The 14965-nt window shown below is 42.3% G+C and overlaps 1 protein-coding gene across 17 annotated transcripts in view; it reads right to left on the reverse strand.

Moving 5' to 3' along the window:
• LOC139576272 (MAP kinase-activating death domain protein-like) overlaps positions 1 to 14965 on the reverse strand; it is an 80293-nt gene that overhangs the window by 40228 nt on the left and 25100 nt on the right. For 12 of the 17 annotated variants that reach the window (XM_071402174.1, XM_071402171.1, XM_071402173.1 and 9 more), the window contains exons 4-10: positions 13184 to 13487; positions 8403 to 8534; positions 7849 to 7962; positions 7024 to 7104; positions 2894 to 2950; positions 1766 to 1938; positions 484 to 719 (exon numbers count right to left, since the gene is read on the reverse strand). In XM_071402174.1, coding sequence (XP_071258275.1) covers positions 484 to 719; positions 1766 to 1938; positions 2894 to 2950; positions 7024 to 7104; positions 7849 to 7962; positions 8403 to 8534; positions 13184 to 13487 — 1097 coding nt within the window. The remainder of the gene's footprint in view (positions 1 to 483; positions 720 to 1765; positions 1939 to 2893; positions 2951 to 7023; positions 7105 to 7848; positions 7963 to 8402; positions 8535 to 13183; positions 13488 to 14965) is intronic. The other 5 variants (XM_071402177.1, XM_071402176.1, XM_071402175.1 and 2 more) reach the window with 1 other exon arrangement.

Raw genomic sequence — 14965 nt, forward strand, 5'->3', positions numbered from 1 at the left:
TGGCTTACTTGAATGACATCAAAGCGGTATTTATTATAATCCTCAATGTCTCATCTTTCAAAATACATCGAGTCATCTTAATTTACACCATCTCCCTCACTCAGACAACCAAAAATGTGCTAAAGTTGCCCAATTACCAGGAGGGATGGGGGCAACTTCTAGTCGCTTGGTGCTCAAGTTCAGAACGTCTGTCAGTCAAAACCCATACAATGCTGTGAAGTGCAGAGCCAGAGCTCTAACTTCATGTATAGCATGTTACTGTACAGCCACTATGTTCCAATTTAGACAATTAGCGCACAAATCTGCCATTTTCAACTCGTATATTGGTACGAGTGTAAAGGGCTACACTTAACTTCACACTATAAATATCCCAAGCTAGCAGGAGTATGGTTCGTGTCAGCTCTAAACACAAATACACCAATTGTCAGTCAGTGCATGGTATATGCAGTACAGCAGGTGTGTAGGCTAGGGTAAGGGACTTACTGTTGTGGATCCTCTGAAAGGCCAGGTTGGTGGGGTTGAGAGCCCACTCGCCGTAGTACTCCACCGCCTGGGTGTGCGACAGCTTCTCAGCGAAGCCTGAGCGGCGGGGCCGCGAGGCCAGGAAGGACGTGGCCTGGAATGCCACCACAGGCCGGGGAAAAAGGCGCAGCGTGCGCGTGTGCATCTGGAAACCCTGGAGCACGTTGGGGGAGTTGAAGAACCGCACCATGGCAACCCTGTTGGAGAAAGAAGGAAAGTTGTGTGTTAACGGTTCAATTAGTCATGTTTAAATTCAAAAAGCTTTCTTGTTTATCAAATTTACGTACAAGAGACATTTGTCTTTGGTATGAGGCTCAAATGAAACGCATTGTTTCACATGACATTATGACTGTTGAGTCATACACACAACATTGATACAACAGTCGCTAGGATCGGGAGAATAAAGCGCTGCTTTGCATTCTTAACAGCACTATCAACAAGGCACCTGGACTACTGTTCAGTCATGTGGTCAGGTGCCACAAAGAGGTACTTAGGAAAATTGCAATTGGCTCAGAACAGGGCAGCACGGCTGGCCCTTGGATGTACACAGAGAGCTAACAATAATATGCATGTCAATCTCTCCTGGGTCAAAGTGGAGGAGAGATTGGCTTCATCACCACTTGTATTTGTGAGAGGTACTGACATGTTGAATGCACCAAACTGTCTGTTTGAACTACTGGCACACAGCTCAGACATCCATACATACCCCACAAGACATGCAACCAGAGGTCTCATCACAGTCCCCAAGTCCAGAACAGACTATGGGAGGCAACCAGGACTACATGGAACTCTAAGCCACATCAAGTAACTCATGGAAGCAGTAAAATTTGATTTAAAAACAGATAAAATACACCTTAAGGAACAGCAGGGACTGTGAAGCAACACAAACATAGATGTTTGGATTTTGTGTTATAGATATGTGGTAGTAGAGTAGAGGCCTGATGGCACACAATGTTGTGAAATCTGTTATGAATATATTGTAACGTTTTTCAAATGTATAACTGCCTTAATTTTGCTGGACCTCGCACGCACTTCAGATTTTAAGAATTCAAGTGGGAACAGGGATCAATCCATAAATTGTGCATATGCAAATAGCCCTTCATATCTATAAAATATCTACAATATTCAGGGACTAAATCAAATGGAGTGTAAGAGTTGAAATTCATCCAACCCCACACATTGCCTTGCATGGATAATATGAGATCTACTTAAAAAGGGATAGAGAAACTTTGTTCAGCCTTGCCTGGTGGCCACATCCACAGAGTCCACGTCGTTGCCGTAGATGAGGGGGTTGAACTCGGTGGAGGAGGGCGACGCCTTGTTCTGGCCGGGAGGGAGCAGGGGTAACTCCTGACCTTCCTGAAACTTCTCCAGGTTCAAAATGGGTTGGGTGTTGAGACTCATGCTGGCCAGGGCCTGGAGCAGGTAGAGGTGAGGAAGGTTTTAATCAACACACTGTCGTGGAGATGAGATGACGGGGGTCACTCGGCCCCACTAGAGGGCACTCTCACCTCAGGCATCAGCTGAAGGGTAGTGCAACAGAATGATTTCACTAGGACCAGTGTGGAACTGTCCGTTTGGGGTTCAAAACGGTGCAAGAGAGTAGTACAGGGGTTCGGAGACCTCAAAATTGGATAAAAATGAGTCACAACTAGTATAATTTATTATTTTTGGTTACCCCTTTATTTGTTAATACTTTTTAATTTAGTATTTCGTTTTTTATGTTGTGCTGCTTCATTATATTTTGTCTGTATGATGCAAGTTCTCATTTGAGAATAAATCATTCATAAAACACAAGGACTAAGCTAGGAGGACTCAAAATGTGACCGTTATAAGCTGACAGGTGAGAGTGTGGGACAAAATGAGGAAGCCCGTTTCCCAGCAAATTAATCTGAAGAGTGCATGTTTCTGCAGATGCCTGAAATGGGAGCGTCATTTGGGAGAGGTTGGGGGAAGAAGTAACAGCAGAGGGAATTCACTAGCACTCTGGGATTGCTGCAGACTCATTCAGGGTTTTGCGCGATGTTAGCACAGTGGATCGTTTGATGGCTAGGTCAGTCCTGGACGCAACCTATGGTGTTACAGCAAGAATCTGCATATCCACTGTGTTTGCTTACAAGAACACTCACTGATGAAAAGATAGATGTGCATACATTCCGGCATGCTCAAGCCAAAACTAAGCAGCCAATAGTGGGTCTTCAAAAATGACCTATTACGAAATCTCTCTATGCCACCAGTCTGTTACAACATCTCAACAATAGTGTATGACATTTCAGAAAATAACAAGCAACAACAAAAATATTTAAGTTTGGTGAGGAAGAATATCCGTGCAAGGAGCATGGCACATTCCGCAGAAGGAGAAATTAGGAACCTTATTGTCAGAGTAGAAGATCTGCTTTTGGGTGATCACGGTCAACCTAACCAGACACTAGGGAATAGGAGGAGGGGGACAAGAGAGATGCCAGGAAGAGGATCACATGAAAAAGGCTGAGCTGACCAATTGCTGAGCAGAATTGAAACCACACATGACAAAAAGGGTCAAGATTGGAGGCTGTGTGTCCAATTCCCTTTAAATGGATTCCTTTCCTAATCTCCACTCAAGCCTGACTACAAAACTGCTGAAAGGACGGGGTGCTGGAAAGCAACGTGGAAACCTCGACTAGCCAATAAGTGGGCTAGTGGGGAGAAGGAGATGCCTCTATGTTGCTTTCACATAGTCTTTTCAGCTAAGTGGTTGCCAAAGAAGGGAGAAAAGGAAAGGTGCAGTTTTAAAGAATTGGGACATAGCCAGAGAACAAGAGAGAAAATGAAGTAGAAAAGTAGAGAGAGAAGAGGTGGTGCATGAGAGAAAGAGAACAAACACGTTTACAGAGATCAAACCATGACAGAGACGAGAGACACACAAACAAACACGAGTGCGACAAAACAACACACAAAAAGGAACAGTAATGCACCACACCACAACCAACACAAGTTAGCCACTGTTAGCCTAAAGAGGCTATCAATGGTTACCAACTGAGAGGATAACCGGTGGCTACAATGGAGAGGTGATACTTAGACACAGAAGGGAGCAGATCTCTTGACAATAACGAAAAATAATTAAAAACCTTTTGGCTCTTTGTTTACTGTCCATACACCCCCAACTCAAATTCTCCCCTCTCTTAACCTGTGAGATGCTGACATACACTGAGTGTAAAAAATATTACAAACACCTGCTCTTTCCATGACACAGTTGAAGTCGGAAGTTTACATACACCTTAACCAAATACATTTAAACCCAGCTTTTCACAATTCCTGACATTTAATCCTAGTAAAAATTCCCTGTCTTAGGTCAGTTAGGATCACCACTTTATTTTAAGAATGTGAAATGTCAGGATAATAGTAGAGAGAAGGATTTATTTCAGCTTTTATTTCTTTCATCACATTCCCAGTGGGTCAGAAGTTTATATACTCAATTAGTATTTGGTAGCATTGCCTTTAAATTGTTTAACTTGGGTCAAACATTTCGGGTAGCCTTCCACAAGCTTCCCACAATAAGTTGGGTGAATTTTGGCACATTCCTCCTGACAGAGCTGGTGTAACTGAGTCAGGTTTGTAGGCCTCCTTGCTCGCATACGCTTTTTTAGTTCTGCCCACAAATTTTCTATAGGATTGAGGTCAGGGCCACTCCAATACCTTGACTTTGTTGTCCTTAAGCCATTTTGCCACAACTTGTGAAGAATGCTTACTTGAGGTCATTGTCCATTTGGAAGACCCATTTGCGACCAAGCTTTAACTTCCTGACTGATGTCTTGAGATGTTGCTTCAATATATCCACATCATTTTCCTAACTCATGATGCCATCTATTTTGTGAAGTGCACCAGTCCCTCCTGCAGCAAAGCATCCCCACAACATGATGCTGCCACCCCCCGTGCTTCACGTTTGGGATGGTTTTCTTCGGCTTGCAAGCCTACCCTTTTTCCTCCAAACATAACGATGGTCATTATGGCCAAAGAGTTCTATTTTTGTTTCATCAGACCAGAGGACATTTTGCACATGGGGACAATGGCAGTTTTGGAGCAGTGGCTTCTTCCTTGCTGAGCGGCCTTTCAGGTTATGTCGATATAGGACTTGTTTTACTGTGGATATAGATACTATTGTACCAGTTTCCTCCAGCATCTTCACAAGGTCCTTTGCTGTTGCTCTGGGATTGATTTGCACTTATCGCACCAAAGTACGTTCATCTCTAGGAGACAGAACGCGTCTCCTTCCTGAGCGGTATGATGGCTGCGTGATCCCATGGTGTTTATACTTGCGTACTATTGTTTGTACAGATGAACATGGTACCCTTAGGCGTTTGGAAATTGCTCCCAAGGATGAACCAGACTTGTGGAGGTCTACAATTATTTTTTTGAGGTCTTGGCTGATTTCTTTTGATTTCCCCGTGATGTCAAGCAAAGAGGCACTGAGTTTGAAGGTAGGCCTTGAAATACATCAACAGGTACACCTCCAATTGACTCAAATTATGTCAATTAGCCTATCAGAAGCTTCTAAAGCCATGACATAATTTTCCAATCTGTTTAAAGGCACAGTCAACTTAGTGTATGTAAACTTGTGACCCACTGGAATTGTGATACAGTGAATGTATCTGTCTGTAAATAATTGTTGGGAAAATGACTTGTGTCATGCAAAGTAGATGTCCTAACTGACTTGCCAAAACTATAGTTTGTTAACAAGAAATTTGTGGAGTGGTTGAAAAACGAGTTTTAATGTAAACTTCCGACTTCAACTAGACTGACCAGGTGAATCCAGGTGAAAGCTATGATCTCTTATTGATGTCACTTGTTAAATCCACTTGAAATGAATGTAGATGAAGGGGAGGAGACAGGTTAAAGAAGGATTTTTAAGCCTTGAGACAATTGAGACATGGATTGTGTATGTATGCCATTCAGAGGGTTAATGGGCAAGATAAAAGATTTAAGAGTCTTTGAACGGGGTATGGTAGTAGATGCCAGGCGCACAGGTTTGTGTGTCAAGAGCTGTAAAGCTACTGTGGAAAACAAATGATTCACCACCCAAACGACATCCAGCCAACTTGACACAACTGTGGGATGCATTGGAGTCAAAATGGCCCAGCATCCCTGTAGAATGCTTTCGACACCTCGTAGAGTCCATGCCCCAATGAATCAAAGCTGTTCTGAGGGCAAAAGGGGGTGCAACTCAATATTAGGAAGGTGTACCTAATGTTCTATACACTCAGTGCATACTAACCCATTCTCTGTGCGGGACTGCAAGGACCTACCAGCTACCACTTGTTTGTTACTGTTTTGTAGAGCTGAGGACTGCTTTAATCCTTAAAACAATAGAACCTATGAAAACTCACCTTTACCCATGTCTTTTCACTCAAATGGCATGTTACCACATCAGATTTTTGGCTCTGCCAACACACGGGTCTATCTTAATCAATCGCACGCACACTCTAGGATAGGGCCAAGTGTATCACACACAAATACTGCACTGATTCTGATTCAAAGCATATCAACAAACTATGATATGCAGGGATTTTCAACATGACGAGGTATGATTGGGGATTCAAACTGGGGTTACTGGGTTTGGATGTTAAAAAACAACCACTGAATGACATTTGGTGACGAGTTGTGATGCAATTTAATGGTGATGATGAATTATGCCTAGAATGTTCAAATGTGACATTTGTTCATATGGTGGATTTTATACATTTTGTTGTACTTTTCATTTAGCTTTTCTTCATAAACCCTCTTGTGCTTAATATGCTCTTTAAAAATCAAATAAACTCAAAAAACAGATGATGACAATGTTGGGTAGGAATAGTTACTGGCAAAATGTGCTAATGATAACTTGATGTCTAGATGGTAGGTGGGGGTTACTAGATGTCCACTGATAATTCAAGGTGGTTTTAGTTACAATGCCAAACTGATGTGGTACTACAGTGGAATGTTTGATTGGCATTTCACAACATGCGAAAGAGAGGTTTATGAATCAGAACCAGCTTCTAATCTACATATTGTTATTTGGGCTTAGAGGATTTGGTTAGATCTACTGCTACAGCTGTTACTGAGGTCTCAGGGAGTAAGACCTAGTATCTGCTTTTACCTCCAAGAGCTAGCGCATGCACAGAAAAGAGAGAGAGAAAAACAGAAACACTTGTTTTCGTTAGGACATTACAACGGTTAACTCAACAATGCTCCCACGCTATATGCATAGTTAGTACATACAACACGGTGAGAGAACAGGGACACCGACGTGCCTGGCGCAACTCATCAAACCTCTTTTGAAACATATCTAAAACTGAAAGAAGAGAAGTTGATCACTTGAAAACAAATAGTTTACACATATGGTAATATTGCAGGTTTTCTTATGTAATAAAGCAATACAAGATGTTGAAATAAACAGAGTTAATTGTTGGCAGTGCTAACATACATGCTTAGTGAACGACCACTGAAAATAGTGCTATCGGGTTTTTTGCGACAGGCTATATTTACCTGTTTCAGGTGTTTCTTGAGTTCTGTGGATTCTGGCTCGGGAAGAGGGGGTAGGTGCTCTGCATTGGTGGGTACTTTGACCTGTGGAGCAACAAAGCATGCTTCAATTGTAACATTTTTGCAAAACAACCATGTACACTACACACTCACAAGTGTACACAAATACCCCTTCAAAATGTTGAAAACATACATCAGTCACCATTACCTACTAAATAGTAGATGAAAGGGAAGGAGTTTGTCCCTAGAAAGACAGACTGGGATGTGGGTGTGTGTTTTAGCACTGGATGCTCTCGGTCTCACAGAGTGGGAGGACTTTTATGTTGAAGTCAGTTTCTGCACAGGTTTGAAATGAGGATGACAAGAGCTAGGTTTCTTCCTCCTGCATAAAGTCGATATCTAGCCTAACACAATAACGGTCACAATGAGAGAACTGAACCCCAAACGGGATTTATCTCGTTAAATCTCAAGCAAGTGTCTAGACTCGTCTCCCAATCAGAGAGAATGCCGTACGGAACTCAAATAGATCTGCAAACGAATAGCACGGACCTGCGAACGAATAGCACAGACCTGCGAACGAATAGCACAGACCTGCGAACGAATAGCACAGACCTGCGAACGAATAGCACAGACCTGCGAACGAATAGCACAGACCTGCGAACGAATAGCACAAACCTGCGAACAAATAGCACAGACCTGCGAACAAATAGTAGATGAAAAGAATAGCATAGATCTGCAAAAGAATAGCATAGTCTGTCAAAGAAGAGCATAGATCTGCAGAGACCGTGGCAGGGACGCTGAAGCGCACCTCCATTTTGGGGCACTTACCTTGTTACAGTCCAGGTCCACGAGCCAAATGTCGTCGGGCATTTTGAAATCGGATTTGTAGAGGAAGAAGCTGGCAGGCACACCTATGATGTAAGGGGTGGGGGCAAGGAGAAGCTACAAAGGAGAGAGAAAGAACAGTGTATGACGTCACGATCAGACAAAAACAAATCAGCACACAAGGAAGACTAGCTCCAATAGGAGGAGCCTCACACCATAGACTAAAGCTAGTGGGCTAGAACTCCACTAGGTATGCATTCAAATCCCAGGTAAAACTCCCAACATAATACAGGGACTAATCTCTTCTTCAACAACTACAATCACAAATCACCAAAAAAGCAATGGATGATAAAATTGGCAAAACAAATAAAATAAAAAATTGTGAAATGTTCAAAGGCAATCAATTAGGGTGCAGGAATTCCCCCCCAAAATGTAGTGTATCCCTTAAAAAAAAAAAAATCCACAACCTCTGGTTCCAGCTATTAAAAAGCCCTCTATTTGTTCTCCTAATAGTACTACAACTACCAGTACTGCAGTCATTGGTTTGATTGACGTACCTGTTCAGCGGATGCCATGCAGGTGGGCAGTAGGGGAATGACAGGGAACATGTACTCCAGGGGGTAGATCATGGCTACAAACGCCATGACACTCATGGTCAGGGCATTGTAGTCCCGCGACTGGAGGACCACCTGGAAGACACAAATCAAAACAAACTATTTGAAGTGCATTTAAACATCTCAATTGTAAATGGACAATAAATACTTCAGAAGCCTGTTGGCCATAGGTGATCACATGCTGTTCGTTCCATACAAGATACTCAATTACATTCAATGACCAACCTAGTTGTATTCCTTCACAATAAGAGATGTAGCATTGACTAGTTGAGTGGTTGTTTCAACAGCCACATACAGACCAAAATATGCTGTTTTCACTATACAACAGTGACATGTTAAAGCTTGAACAGCGAAAGGAGGTCCTTCAAGGGTAAGCTGACACAGTTTAGAGTATAGAGTAGTATACAATATATCCTGGACCTCGAAGCCAGTTCCACTGCTTTTTTCCCCATTGTTCCCCTCTAATCAGACACTGATTTAGACCTGGGACACCAGGTGTGTGCAATTAATTATCAGGTAGAACAGAAAAAAACAGCAGGCTCCGCACCTTGTAGGGTAACGGAACCCAAACCGGCTGCGCGCGTGCGCCATCGTGCGCTAATGGTAATTTGTCCTATTTAGCTAGCTTGCTGTTGCTAGCTAATTTGTCCTGGGATATAAACATTCAGTTGTTATTTTACCTGAAATGCACAAGGACCTCTACTCCGACAATTAATCCACACATAAAACGGCCAACCGAATAGTTTCTAGTCATCTCTCCTCCTTCCAGGCTTTTTCATCTTTGAACTTATATGGTGATCACATCTAAACTTTCATTGTATTACCACGACAACCGGCATCAAAGTTCGTCTTTCAATCACCCACGTGGATATAACCAATGAGGAGATGGCACGTGGGTACCTGCTTCTATAAACCAATGAGGAGATGGGAGAGGCAGGACTTTCAGCGCGATCTGCGTCAGAAATAGGAATGAATTCTATTTTAGCCCTTGTCATTGCAGACGCTCATTGGCGCGCGAGCAGTGTGGGTGCAATAATTGAATAACATGGATTTCTAAATTTATTTTACTACGCTCGCACATGCGACGTGTCCAGTCTGGTCAGCATGTAATGCTCGCGCACGCGATGTGTATGGTCTGGTCAGCATAAAAAACGAGACCTATATCGACATAACCTGAAAGGCCGCTCAGCAAGGAAGACGCCACTGCTCCAAAACCGCCATAAAAAAGCCAGACTACGGTTTGCAACTGCATATGGGGACAAAGATCATACTTTTTGGAGAAATATCCTCTGGTCTGATGAAACAAAAATAGAACTGTTTGGCAATAATGACCATCCTTATGTTTGGAGGAAAAAGGGGGAGGCTTGTAAGCCGTGAAGCACGGGGGTGGCAGCATCATGTTGTGGAGATGCTTTGCTGCTGGAGGGACTGGTGCACTTCACATAATAGATGGCATCATGAAGTAGAGAAATGTGGATATTTCGAAGCAACATCTCAAGACATCAGTCAGGAAGTTAAATCTTGGTCGCAAAAAGATCTTCCAAATGGACAATGACCCCAAGCATACTTACAAAGTTGTGGCAAATTGGCTTAAGGACAACAAAGTCAAGGTATTGGAGTGGCATCACAAAGCCCTGACCTCAATCCCATAGAAAATTTGTGGGCATAACTGAAAAAGTGTGTGCGAGCAAGGAAGCCTACAAACCTGACTCAGTTACACCAGCTCTGTCAGGAGGAATGGGCCAAAATTCACCCAACTTATTGTGGGAAACTTGTGGAAGGCTACCCGAAACGTTTGACCCAAGTTAAACATTTTAAAGGCAATGCTACCAAATACTAATTGAGTGTATGTAAACTTCTGACCCACTGGGAATGTGATGAAAGAAATAAAAGCTGAAATAAATCATTCTCTCTACTATTATTCTGACATTTCGCATTCTTAAAATAAAGTGGTGATCCTAACTGACCTAAGACAGGGAATTTTTACTAGGACCAAATGTCAGGAATTGTGAAAAACTGAGTTTAAATGTATTTGGCTAAGGTGTATGTAAACTATATGTAAACTCGACTTCAACTGTACGTATGGAATCACGTAGTAACCAAAAAACAGAAGTGTTAAATCAAAATATATGTAACTTTTAACAAGACACACCTGTTAATTGAAATGCATTCCAGGTGACTACCTCATGAAGCTGGTTGAGAATGCCAAGAGTTTTTTGATTTGTTTAACAATTTTTTGGTTCCTACATGATTCCATGTGTTATTTCATAGTTTTGAAGTCTTCACTATTATTCTACAAAGTAGAAAATAGTCCAAATAAAGAAAAACCCTGGATTGAGGTGTCCAAACTTTTGACTGGTACTGTGTTTTCCTAATAGGAAGGATTCACTTTAAGGCAGACTTAGCAAGATGACCTTACAACGAGCAGCACCGCAGATGAGATGAGCACGATGCAAGACAGCAGAGACATTAGCGTCGCGCTTCAACGCTCCTAGACGTTGAGGAAATTGACCCAAATAAATGCTTCACAGAGTTCAAGTAACAGACACATCTCAACATCAACTGTTCAGGGGAGACTGAAATCAGGCCTTCATGGTCGAATTGCTGCAAAGAAACCACTACTAAAAGGTCACCAATAAGAAGAGATGCAGAGTACGTGAACGGGTGATCTCCGCATGTGTAGTTCCCACCGTGAAGCATGTGATGGTGCTTTATTGGTGACACTGTCAGTGATTTATTTAGAAATCAAGGCACTCTTAACCAGCATGGCTACCGCAGCATTCTGCAGCAATACGCCATTCCATCTGGTTTGGGCTTAGTAGGACGATCATTTGTTTTTCAACAGGACAATGACCATACACACCTCCAGGCTGTGTAAGGGCTATTTTACCAAGAAGGAGAGTGATGAGTGCTGCATCAGATGACCTGGCCTCCACAATCATCTGACCTCAACCCAATTAAGATTGTTTGGGATGAGTTGGACCGCAGAGTGAAGGAAAAGCAGCGAACAAGTGCTCAGTATTTGTGGGAACTCCTTCAAGACATTTGGAAAAGCATTCCAAGTGAAGCTGGTTAAGAGAATGCCAAGCGTGTGCAAAGCTGTTATCAAGGCAAAGGGTGGCTATTTGAAGAATCTCAAATAGAAAATTATTTCATAGTTGTGATGTCTTCACTATTATTATAAAATGTGATTCCATGTGTTATTTCATAGTTTATGTACACTATTATTCTACAATGTAGAAAATAGTAAAAATAAACTCTTGACTGAGTAGGTGTCCAAAATTTGGATTTTATATATACAGTAACAAAGTAAGAGAAGCTTAGGCCTATCCCCAGCGAGAGATCGAGATATAAGAAATTGTACACAAGAGGAAATGTCTCAACAGAATAAAAAAAAAACACGTTTTACATATTTAAAGAACTAGTTTAGATAAATATGCATTACAATAACAATGACATACATTAATGATAATGCTAAAAAAGTATTATAAATAAAAAAAATAAAAAAATTGCATCCTACCTGAATAGAGTTGCACAGTAGCTTGCATTTGGCTGCGCCAACTTTCTTCCCATATTTGTCTACTAATACATACGTAATGGGAATATTATTCTGCATTGTGAATTGACATCGAATCTTATGATTTAAAAAAAGATAGTTAACGGGAAAAATGGCAGTTTAAGGAGAAGTGTATCTAAAGTTTCATGTATAATAGCTGTATTTTCATCAACATTTATTATGAGTATTTCTGTGAATTCATGTGGCTCTCTGCAATATCACTGCATGTTTTGGAACTACTGAATCTAACACGCCAATGTAAAATAAGATTTTTGGATATAAATATGAACTTTACCGAACAAAACATACATGTATTGTGTAACATGAAGTCCTATGAGTGTCATCTGATGAAGATCAAAGGTTAGTGATTAATTTTATCTCTATTTGTGCTTTTTGTGACTCCTCTCTTTGGCGGGAAAAATGGCTGGGTTTATCTGTGACTTGGTGGTGACCTAACATAATCGTTTGTGGAGCTTTCGCTGTAAAGCATTTTTGAACTCAGACACTGTGGCTGGATTAACAAGAATTTTAACTTTAAAATGGTGCCTAATACTTGTATGTTTGAGAAATTTGATTTATGAGATTTCTGTTGTTTTGTATTTGGCGCCCTGCAATTTTATTGGCTGTTGGCGAGGGGTTCCGCTAGCCTAGCCAGGTTAAACATTAAGCAAAATTGTCCATCGTACACATCCCTAACATATAGCTGTTGAGGGCAGGAACACATAACAGTACTCATTCCACTGACAAACCTAGAAGGCAATGGGTTGATTTGTGAATGGGCAATAGCCATATTTAAAGGCAGAGGCCGTGTTCGAGAATATCAAAACCTTGATATATCATAGGTTAATTGTGACTGACTGATCTACAAATAATATTGAGTAGTTATTTATGATGCAAGGTGATTTCTAGATCAGTCAGTCTTGACTTGCCTTTAAAGTCGGCTGTAATGTGGAACGCGACCAGATCTGTTTGAGAAAATACATTTTTCTGAGTCGCTGATCACCGACTGCACCAACTGACTGATCAACAAATCACTTTGTATCCTAAATAACTACTTATTATGATTTGTAGATCAGTCTGCTCAGTTGCAGATTTGAAGCTCACAAACACGGCTATAAAGTAGTTCTCAGGATAAACTCCATTCAAAACGTCAGCCCTTTCCCCTAACCTTGTGCTCCAGCAGGATGCAGCTGAGCACCATGAGGCAGGCGTCCACACCCAGCAACTCCAGGGGCAGGTGCAGGGGAAAGTCCACCATGGAGAAGCGAGAGTTGTCGGGCAGGGCAAAGGTGAGTGCCGGCTGCATCTCGTGGGGCAGCACCTCTACATCTACGCGCCGCTGGCCCGCCACGGGCACCGGAGAGCGCAGGAGGCGGTAGACCCAGGACTCGATCTCCCGCAGGTCAGCCAGCAGCTGGCTGCCCTTCTCCTCAACCAACAGGGCCCCCGTGAACACGCGCCACATGGTGTCCCTGATGGGAGAATGACAAGTCAGTCAACAAACTAACAACAGACAGTTTAGATACACATGGAGAGGCCTCTGTGACATGGTGTCCCTGACAGGAGACAGTCAACAAATCATATCACAATCAAATTTCTCAACAGGTGATAAAAGCAAGCCCATCCTGGGAGATAATCCACCCAAACAAACCGTGCCGCAACTTCACCTGTTTACATAAATTATTCTAATATTAGGCGAGCGCTACATCATCAAAACCTTATAAATAAATTTACACAGACAAAGCACCACTCCCTGTGCATTCTACTGTAAGTTGTCATTGTGCAAACAAGACGCCGATATAGGCCGCCGATATGTCGACAGCCCTCCACTCTGAACGTACACACCCTTACACACAACCTGGCGGCATTAAACCCTCTTTGCAGTGGCCTGGCGTCTGTTGGCAAAGGAGGGAGATTAATCATTAGCTCGTCAGTGCTCGCCCTGGGCCACCACCCACTGCAGCTGCTCCCTGAAGGCAGTCAGAGACCTCAATCTGTCAGCCGAGCGCTGTGTGTGTGTGTGTGTGTGTGTGTGTGTGTGTGTGTGTGTGTGTGTGTGTGTGTGTGTGTGTGTGTGTCAGAGACTTATAGGGAGTGTGGAAGTGTGACTGTGTGCGTGTTTGTATGTGCGTGTGTGTCTGTCTGTCTGTGCGCCTGTGTGTATGTGTGTGTGCTGCAGCAGCAACCTGCAACGCAGTAGACTGACACAGTGTTATGTAAGGCAGCACAGCCAGGGCTCTAAAGTGCTCACCAATTTGGACGCATATACGCCTAAATATTTTGCTGTACTACCTGGGGTTTTATTTTGGGAGCACCAGAGGAACTAAAAGAAAATCTAAAATAAATAAATGTCTAACAGTGTTTCACCGTAACGCTCTTCTCCACACTGCTCAAACAAGACAGGCTGCCTACAGCAAATAAATAAGTTCAAATTATTAAAACAATAAGTTCCAATTGCAGCCTTATTTTCAATATAATCTCTAAGGAAACATAATAGAACTTGTGTTAAAATAATTAACATTTTGCTTATTGCATGTAAAACTAAATGCTTTTGCATGGGAACGTCTCATATCCTGTGTGCGTAAAGGTGCGCGCACACAATGTTCTCAGATCTTCATCAATTGCCTTGCATGAACACCAGCTGACAGCAGCATGACAGGCCATGTGCCAGTGTGTATGTGTGTCTTCGAGAGCAGGGGAACCACGCATTTCCTACAGCATTTTGTTAGGAGACCCCACAATATGGGACGAGGCAAGGCCATGCTGACTCACTGACACTACATCCAAGAACTGAAGGTCAAAACCTCTGGCCTTCAGACCAGTGTTGTTTAAAAAAGTAATGAGTGGGGCAATTCCAACTAGTCCATTAAATGTCATGAGTGGGGTTGAAAGGCCATAAGAAATTGGTACATTGTCCATTACTGTTTTTTCAATACGTTTTTATTCCCAA

This window comes from Salvelinus alpinus, chromosome 5 (genome assembly GCF_045679555.1).
Source record: "Salvelinus alpinus chromosome 5, SLU_Salpinus.1, whole genome shotgun sequence".
NCBI classification, from domain to species: domain Eukaryota; kingdom Metazoa; phylum Chordata; class Actinopteri; order Salmoniformes; family Salmonidae; genus Salvelinus; species Salvelinus alpinus.